This window comes from Perca fluviatilis, chromosome 16 (genome assembly GCF_010015445.1).
Source record: "Perca fluviatilis chromosome 16, GENO_Pfluv_1.0, whole genome shotgun sequence".
Classification (NCBI taxonomy): Eukaryota; Metazoa; Chordata; class Actinopteri; order Perciformes; family Percidae; genus Perca; species Perca fluviatilis.
In genome coordinates, this window is record NC_053127.1 from 27,693,068 (window position 1) to 27,702,156 (window position 9,089).

The 9,089-nt window shown below is 39.9% G+C and overlaps 1 protein-coding gene across 1 annotated transcript; it reads right to left on the reverse strand.

The window, feature by feature from the left end:
- Window positions 1-414: 414 nt before the first annotated feature.
- Window positions 415-5,682, reverse strand: znhit3 (zinc finger, HIT-type containing 3). The gene is made up of 5 exons (XM_039776774.1): window positions 5,508-5,682; window positions 3,966-3,997; window positions 3,773-3,838; window positions 857-937; window positions 415-690 (listed from the first exon to the last, which is right to left on the reverse strand). Exons 1-5 carry the CDS (start codon window positions 5,573-5,575, stop codon window positions 527-529), a joined length of 411 nt encoding a protein of 136 aa, XP_039632708.1. The 5' UTR covers window positions 5,576-5,682; the 3' UTR covers window positions 415-526.
- Window positions 5,683-9,089: the final 3,407 nt, after the last annotated feature.

Sequence of the window (9,089 nt, forward strand, 5' to 3'; positions counted from 1 at the left end):
ACTAATGTAACTTTAACACCGATGCTTGTCATCCTAGCTTTTGATCCCACACATAACCTTCCGGGACAGCTCTGTTGATTCTTTCATATCTTCCGTTTGCCCGTTAAATAAGTTTTTCATTTATTCACTGAAATGTCAGAGTCATTATGGCAGTTTGTAATTTGAAATCTGTTGTTTTGCTAGCGGTACCGAGGGATCAATGTTATTTAAAGGACTGTTTTGTTGAAATAAACGTCAGTTATAGAATGTTTCATGTACGCGTTTTTTTTTAACTACACTGTAAAGCCTTTAGTATTGACTCAGCAATTTATATCGTTTTTAAACATTTCAGTGTTTATTGGAACATGATACTGTTGCATGACAAGGCGCAGGACAGGAAGTTGGATCAACAAAAAAATACAGGGACTACACAACTTGCTTATTCCAAGACTTTATACATAAATATAATCAAAAGTGATCAGATAGAAAAACCAATGCAGGCACTATTTTACAAATAGTCAGCTTTATTGGCTGTTGATGATTTTGCTTAATTATCGACAATTTTCGAACACTGATCGGAAAATTCTACAAACAGAGGCTCCTGCATGGCAGCCTTCATCGCATCGTCTTTGCTGTCTGCGCTGTCAATGGAGCGCAGCAACTGTCTCAGATGGGGGTTGCACAGAAGATCTCTTAGCTCTTTGGACTGACCTGCAGGGAAATAAGAAAACATGAATTACCCACACCTGACTTTTTTTTTTTTTTTTTTTAAATACTTAATTGATGTGGTCATTAGCGTGTTAGATGAAGGAACATGTGGTGGTGGTGGTGATGCTGCTGCGTGAAGAGCAGCTGAAAGGTACCGTCAGATTAATACCTAACAGCTGGAGCCTCTGCAGAGGCACTTTGTCAACAATGTCCTCCTCTTCCTGCAGAAGATCCTCAACAGTCCACGTCTCTGCAAAGACAAGGAAAGCAAAAAGTGCCTTTCACACAGGGCGTTGGAAAATTGTGAAGGTTGAACGGTGGCATTTCAGTCACTTCATCTCACAGCCTCTCTTTGCTGTCACTTAAGTGGGATTTATGCTTCTACGAGGGCTCTACGCAGAGCTTATGCCGTAGCCTAAAGTAAGTGGCCTGAAGTTTATACTTGTGCGCTGGTGTCTGCTTCGCTCTAGCGTATCCCTTTAAGAGCATAGCTGTGTGTGTGTGTGTGTGTGTGTGTGTGGTAGAGCGAGTACCGACTCTAGAGTCATAGTGAGTGAAACAAAGTGTCTCCCCTGTGCTTTCTGACCACGGTGGGAAATCTGTAGCAGGAAAAGTTAACCCTCTCCGACTCCCTGATTTCATGTTGTTTATGGAGAAGGAGAACCCGGAAATGAGGAGGAAAGCAACGCTACCGAGCCACGACCGAGCGGACCAATTACAGTTGTTACGATCTGTGTCGCCGCGACGTGTAGCTAAATTTTTTTGAGACCTACGTACCTACGGCGTTCATTGAACACAGGACCTTAAACTGTGCTTTAATCTACTAAAGGGACAATTAGATCAAAATTGACAACTTTGGAAGAAGAAACTATTATTTGTCCAATACAATCATACAATACAATGTAGTGGAATTCAATCTCTGCATTTAACCCATCCTAAGCATTAGGAGCAGTGGACAGCCACATTCAGCGTCCGGGGAGCAACTAGGTTTCCATTAAAGTCAGCGTGTGTATTTCCACAGACTGCGGAACGTCTGCGTCCCTACTCCGTCCGCAGCAGATACGCAGAGCTTCTATTTTTGACGGACGCCGGAGAGCTCCGCAGCAATTCAGCACACGGCAGATAGTGCGGGACAGGAAGTCGAGCACAGAAACGAAATAAATATCCGGTTAATTTTCAAAATAAAATACACCGTGCTCACAGCGGATCATATTTCCCTGCTACTACACCTTGAAAACACAGCACAGAGTCGTTTCCCCTCTACTCCTCTGGATGGAAACTAACTGCTGGTGGTTTTGTGGTTCTATTCTACCTGAATTCGCGAGAACTTGTGGGTCCTCGTGACTACAGCTGTCAGTCACGGCCGCAGCCGTTCCGCAACAAATCCGGACCCGGTGGGTATTGACGGACGGCGGAGCACGCAGCAGACACGCAGCGGAGCTGGTCCGCAGCGGTTACGCATCCAGTGGAAATCCCCGGTATGAGTCTGATGCTGCTAAATTTGGCTGTGATTATGGGGGCGCGTTTCAACCCGAACCAGGAAAGAAAATGCCTCTGCACTCAACTGGATAGACCTCCAACCAATCAGAGCAACGGAGACAGACGTCACAGAAGCTGCAAGTCGAAGGCAGGCTTCATGCTCGTTCGAGATGAGCCAGATCTGCGCAGAATCGATCACCGGCGATCGGCGCCCAATGCATGCCGGTTAGATTTGTGTCCGACTTGATCCCGACTTGCTCTGACGTCATGCACACGTGGGCAACGATAATCTCACGAGACCAAGGCGTCCGCAGTTCTGAGACGCAGGTAGCGCAGTTGCTTTTCACCGACTGCAAGAGCCAGGCGGACGCAGGTGGACCCAGTGCATGCTGGGAAACGCCGGCCTCTCAGCTGATCGAACAGCTGATTGGTTCAGAATCGACTCAACATGATGACGTTTTATATAAACTTTTTATTGATTTTCAATTTTTATTGATTTTAACTGCTATTTGTCTGATTTAAAGGCTTATTCTGTATAGAACACATGTTGTGTGGCTGATAGTTATGTTTAGAAGTCAGAGAGACTAAATCTGTTCAGATTACGGATCACCTACAGTCTGTTGTTTATTAAAATCAGCAACAGATCACATGTAGAGAATTTTGACAGCTACTCTGTCATAATAAAACCAACTGGAGACTGTGTAGGAGCTGATATATGGGTCTGATAACATTTTATTAAATCGGAATCGGACCCGACCGGACCACAGTGTTTGTGTCATTTCCTGTTCAGCCTGAAGGCTGCTGGAGTCAGCTGGAAAACTGTCCGACTTGAGAGCGGACTTTTGTCCCCGCCCCCGGCTGCTGCCGCCTGCTCTCGTCTACTTTACAGGCGAGGCGCAGTTCATCTCAAACGAGCCTTTCGACAGAGCAAAGGCAGAGGCGGCAGTTTCCGTGTCGTGCGGACGGGTGTGGCAATGTGTCTACATACGTGATCGCGGTTCTCTGTTGCTCTTTTAAAACGAATGCGCTGTCGATATCTCCTATAACCGACGCGATGGAGGAATCTACACATCTCAATTCTCCAGTGGCAGCCATCTTTGTTGTAAACAAATTCAACCCAAGCGCTCTTTGGTGACGTGGTTGATTACGTTACTGTCCATCATCGTATAAAGCCCGCCCTGACAATGTGATTGGTCCGAACAGCTCTGGTTCGAGCATCGTTGCTCCACAACGGATCAAGTCCAGACCGAACTTCCCAACCTCAAATGTTGTCAGCGCGGCTAAGTTCGGCTGGCATCCGGGCTAGGGTGCAGCTAAAGGAAACTTTGAAATGTGGGCGCAGGAGTCTGGGATCGAACCGCCAATTTTGTGGTTGAGGGCCGACCAGCTCTACCGCTGAGCCACAGGAACACAAATATTTCCCACCACATACCCACTCTCTAGCTCAGTGAAATGAATTTGACTTCTTGAATGTTTTTTATTACTTTGTCCATGTTAACCCACCTATTATAATATATTTGATTCGCGCTCTTGCTGGCTGATATGGACACACTATACAAAAAAAATATATATAATCACAGGAATGATCAGAGAAATAATACCATACCAGTGTTGAAAGAATCCTTCACTTTAGGCTCAATAGGTGCAGGCTGCTCAACAGGAAGGCAAGTGTCTGTGGGCAAACAAAGAATTTTGATTATGGATCAGTGGATGATGAGCAGCGTCCTCTTATTATGATCGCAGCTTGTCTAAACAGCATATTACTACATCACTTAAATACTGAGATCAAGCTAATTTACCTTTATGCCTCTTGTAACAGCCAAGTGAACAACTGTAAGAGAAAGAACACAATTATAAAAACAAATTAGCTGCCAGATCATAACAATGATCTCTGTGCAACACTGAAACAAGGTAATACACTGTATATATACATATTGTATGTCAACGTAGGGCTGGGCGATAGGGAGAAAATCAAATATCACGATATTTTTGACGAAATATCTCGATATCGAAACAGAGACGATATTGTAGTGTTGGCTATTGGTGCTTTCACAAAATATTTACACAATGAGATTTTTGATAAATAATCCTCAGTAATGTGGATATAATGACTATGTAGGTAAAGGCAAATAATAGAACAGTTACAACAGTTCAGAAAATGACATCACTTTACGGTAATGCAGCCTTTAAAATCAGGAAAAGACAACACTTATGCCATATTACGATATCCAAAATCTAAGACGGTATCTAGTCTAATATCACGATATTGATATAATATCGATATATTGCCCAGCTCTATGTTAACATGTTTAAATATGATTATTCTAAAAAGGGGTATTTCCATCTATTAATAGTAAGTGTTTCCTAAGTTTAAATCAGAGTGAATTAAATGAATGGATGAGTTAATTAATGAACCAATCAAAACAATTCATGGCATGATTCGTTCTTTTTTTATTATTAATAATAATAATAATAATAATAATACATTTAATTTGTAATGCACTTTATATTTCCACAAAATCCCAAAGTGCTACATGATAGTGCTAATAAAAAACACATGGAGAGCATAAGAACAAAAGTAAATAAATAGAATGAAATGAAACAAAAACATTAAGGAAAAGGGCACGAGTTCACTCAAAAGCTCTCCTAAAAAGGTGGCTGTTAAGGCCACGTTTAAAAGCAATATATTATTCTATATTATACATTGTGAACAGACATTCAGCAGGTCATGGACATTCTAATCCTACAATTAAAGACTCCAGTGTGTAAAAAAAACCAATACATATCAAATGATACATGAAGAAAAGGAAATTAAATGTAAATCATAAGGACGTCAAAACGCGAATGGTTTTGACCTACGCAGGTTGCCGTCCCATGTGGTGTTGATGTCCAAATTTGTTTTCACGCGTTCTCCTAATACATCCATTGTAACTTTAAGGACATTACTTTAAGTCAGTGGCGTAGTCTGTAAATATGCGCATATTTATCGATTCTGAATGTTTAGTTACAGGCGTCCCCCATGTGTTGAAATGAACCAGTGTCATGATCGCAAACGTAACGTTACGTTAAAGTTAAAGCACTGTAACTAAATCGTAATTTAGCTTTAACGTTAGCTGTTAGTACTGTAGATAAGGCTGCTATTTGTACATTTTTTTAATAGGCCTACTCTTTTAAGTCAGGTTCTACAGACTTAATGTTACTGATGTGCCAGAACACCAGAGAATATATTACTCTCCATTCTCAAATAACCGTTTCCATTTCTTACTTTAGCCAAACAACTCGGAAGCTAACGTTAAGGCTAGCTAGATAGCAAGCTCACAGGCTTATTTAAAGTTACTTACTATCTTATTTTGCAGGCTGGGCATCTGTATTTCGGTGTGTGTTCGCTGCACACACTGCATATCTGCATCCTGGCCAACAGAAAAAAATAAATGACGAACAAATTGGTCAATACTAGGCTAGCAGCTCATACATGTGTGAAGACCCCGGAACCTATGATATGATATATCGATTCCGGTTGGGAAATTCTTCCTTCAAAATAAAAGCATATGACTTCACCCACAACAATAAAAACCCAAACACTGGTATGTATTGGCGAGCATCTGGGCTCAGATGAAGAACACTTGCTTAACCGTGTCATTCATCATTTATTTATGTAATTTTTTTTCGATCACTGCAGTGTACTTTCCACAACCTGTAGATCCAGATATTTATTGTCACTGGTTAGTAGGCTACTAATCATCCGGTAAAAGGAGATTTAGGAGGCTTGGCTAGGGTAAAGGTGGTTTGCAGTCAGTTTCTACAATTAAGTCAAGTGACACCCCAAATAGCTTATATCAGTAAAAATGATCATACAATTTAAAATGCACAAAGGGATGGAGGAATACATTCTGCTTTTAGATAAACTAAAAACATAAAACTGTAACAAACCTGTAATGCAGCCTACTTAACAGAACAAAACCAGTTTTATATATATATATATATATATACCCAAATGCACAAACGGGACCTATACACATTCATTATGTATGGAGAGATGTCAGCGCTAGGGGGCTGCCTCACAGGATGGCACCCTGAGAAGTTGTGGGTTCGGTGCCTTGCTCAAGGCCACCTCGGCAGCACCCAGGAGGCGAACTGGCATCTCTCCAGCTACCAGCTAGGTCCGTATGGGGACTTGAACCGGCTGGTTCCCAAGCCAAGTCCCCACTGACTGAGCTACTGCTGCCCCTAAATATACAGAAAAGTAAAAGCGCTACAGCTGTTCAATTGCTGCATCATTTTAAATGACAATTTCCCTTTTATGAAAAGCTCAGATGCTGACTTGATCCAGTCTTAATATACTAGTAAGCTGATGTCAGTCCGATATAGGCCAGTCCAATATAAGCAGAATGCATTATTTAGCGGCAACAAAGCAACTGTTAAAAACAAACAAACAAAAGCAAATCATTTAAGAACACTGTGTGTTTGGTTTCACAGTATATTTCCTCACTTATTTGGAGACACATTTTATCAACACACATTTATAAACATATCATGTACAATAGTATCGTCAGCATTACAGATCATATTTTCTTATAACATTTAATTTCCCCAGTGTTTCCCTGAATGTCTGTCACTCCAACCCCACAAAAACCTTCAAACTGCACAAATGAACCTTGTAGTTTTATGAATGCAATTTTACCAGAATTTCACTGTAATTCCACAAAGATGTAAAACATGTATTACAAAGCAATTTGTGAACATTGACGGCACTTAAAATGAGCTGCTGCAACTAAGTGTGTCCACTATCGAATGATTTATATTAATTTATGAGTAATATAAATAAAACAATCCAAGCTGGTTTAGTTAACATCATTTTTATTGAATCAAAATATAATATCTTCTGCCCCTGCAGAAATGACTACATCTATCTCTATACGTTTATCAAGCACACACCACTGGCCTATATAGCCCAACACAAACTATTCTTGCAAAGCTGTAACTTGAGAGTAGCAGGTCTTGTTACGGAATATGGAATGGAGAGCTGTCTCATGACTGATTACTGGGCATGTGCCCGGTGTCACAGAGCTCCATTCTCTGGGTCAGGGAAGGCGGAGAACCTTGGCCTTAGTAAATAGTCAACATCAGGAATCCAACTTTGAATTCGGATCTGTGTGGAAATAAGAATGAAATGGTCATCACAAATCATATCCTGCAATTCTTTTTTATTATTTATTACTCTGCAGATTATTTTCGCAATAATGCCTAATCATTTGGACTATAAATAAAATTTAAGAAAATACTTAAATAGGTTTATCACCATTTCCCAAAACCTATGTTGACACACTTGTTTTATCTGACCAACAGTCTAACAGCCAAAGAAAAACAACAACAAATTCTCACATTTCAAAAGCTGCAAATAAAGCGGTTTTGCCTATATAAAAATGACTCAATTGAGTAATCAATTATCTAAATTATTGCCGGTTAACTATGTCGATTGACTATAATTGATTAATCGTTTCAGATATTTTTGTTGTCGTTTTACGATGCTGTTATGTTGACAGTTAATCCAATTATATCAAAAGTTTCAGATCAGTCTATGTTGCACCTGTATAAAAATGGAGCATAATTGAATTTTATGATGGTGCAAACAAAATCATGCAAAAAAAAGGGAAATGCTTGACGCAACTGTGTATGGCTCCACCTATAAGAGTGACCTCATAGGTGGAAAACAAAGCAAACTTGAATTTTCAAGCATAGCTTACAGCTATCCTCCTGACTGTGATCACAAAAGCAGACGTTGTTCACCTTATAATAATAATAATAATAATAATAATAATAATAATAATAATAATAATAATAATAATAATAATAATAATAATATGTATGGGAGTAATCTGCTCAGTTATGTAAATACCCAAGTAGGAGGTCGTTTTTTTTCCATCACAAAGGCAGATTGTTGAACTATGAATAAACCTTATTTTCAGACTAAAAAGGCACCTTTGTTACCTGTAAACATCGAGGAAAGCCATCAAGTCGACGAGCTCTTTGTTCTCCTGCGTTTAATTTCGCTGTTGTGATATTTTTCTGCTATCTTCCTCTCGTGTCCGGCGGGGGAATGGCGGTTTGTGTTCAGCTCGATTTCTTTCTTGGATCTCCCTTTGCCACAAGCATGGCACGAGTACTCGAGCATATTATAATAGTCATATTGATCGTAATGTGCCTCCTCGAAAGAAACAAATCTTTCCATGTCTGTTATGGTCGCCATTTGGACACGGAATGCAGCCGTTTTTACCAGACGAGTCTGAGAGCGAGTAAACAGATGAAGTCACCAGCTGTGTTTATATACATGGAGTCACGTGATCATGGCTGTGCTACTTTTTCACTGTAGGCTAAATATGTATGAACTATGCTTTCATACATATATATTGTGCTGGTTATATTTAGCTATTTATTGTTAGTTCGATCGATGTTATTTCACTATGTAAGCATTTTTGTCCCCATGTTCAAATGTTAGATTGAATGTTTGTGTGTGTGTGTGTGTGTGTGTGTGGGGTGTTAAGTGTGTTAATTTAGAATATAAAGTGTGTTATGTGTGGCAGACTAAACAATAATAAATATCAAGTCAACGTTGGACATCAACATTGAACACTGTATTAACAATGTTGCTAAAGTGCAAGTAGCCTACGTTTAAGGATCCTATAGTGATTGAAATGTGTTTTGGGTATGGAAATAAATGTCTAACAAAGTTATGGTAACTGTATACATACCAGGGTATGTGTAGGCATATAGACAGCAATGCAGAGAACATAAAGAACATACACTCAACTGTTATAACTCTTATATGATATAAATAATTTAACCAATGTATGGCCCGACGAATTGCTTGCATGATTAAAATGTGTCCGCATAGAAAGCCGTGTTCAGCGTTCATCTGTAGCCTA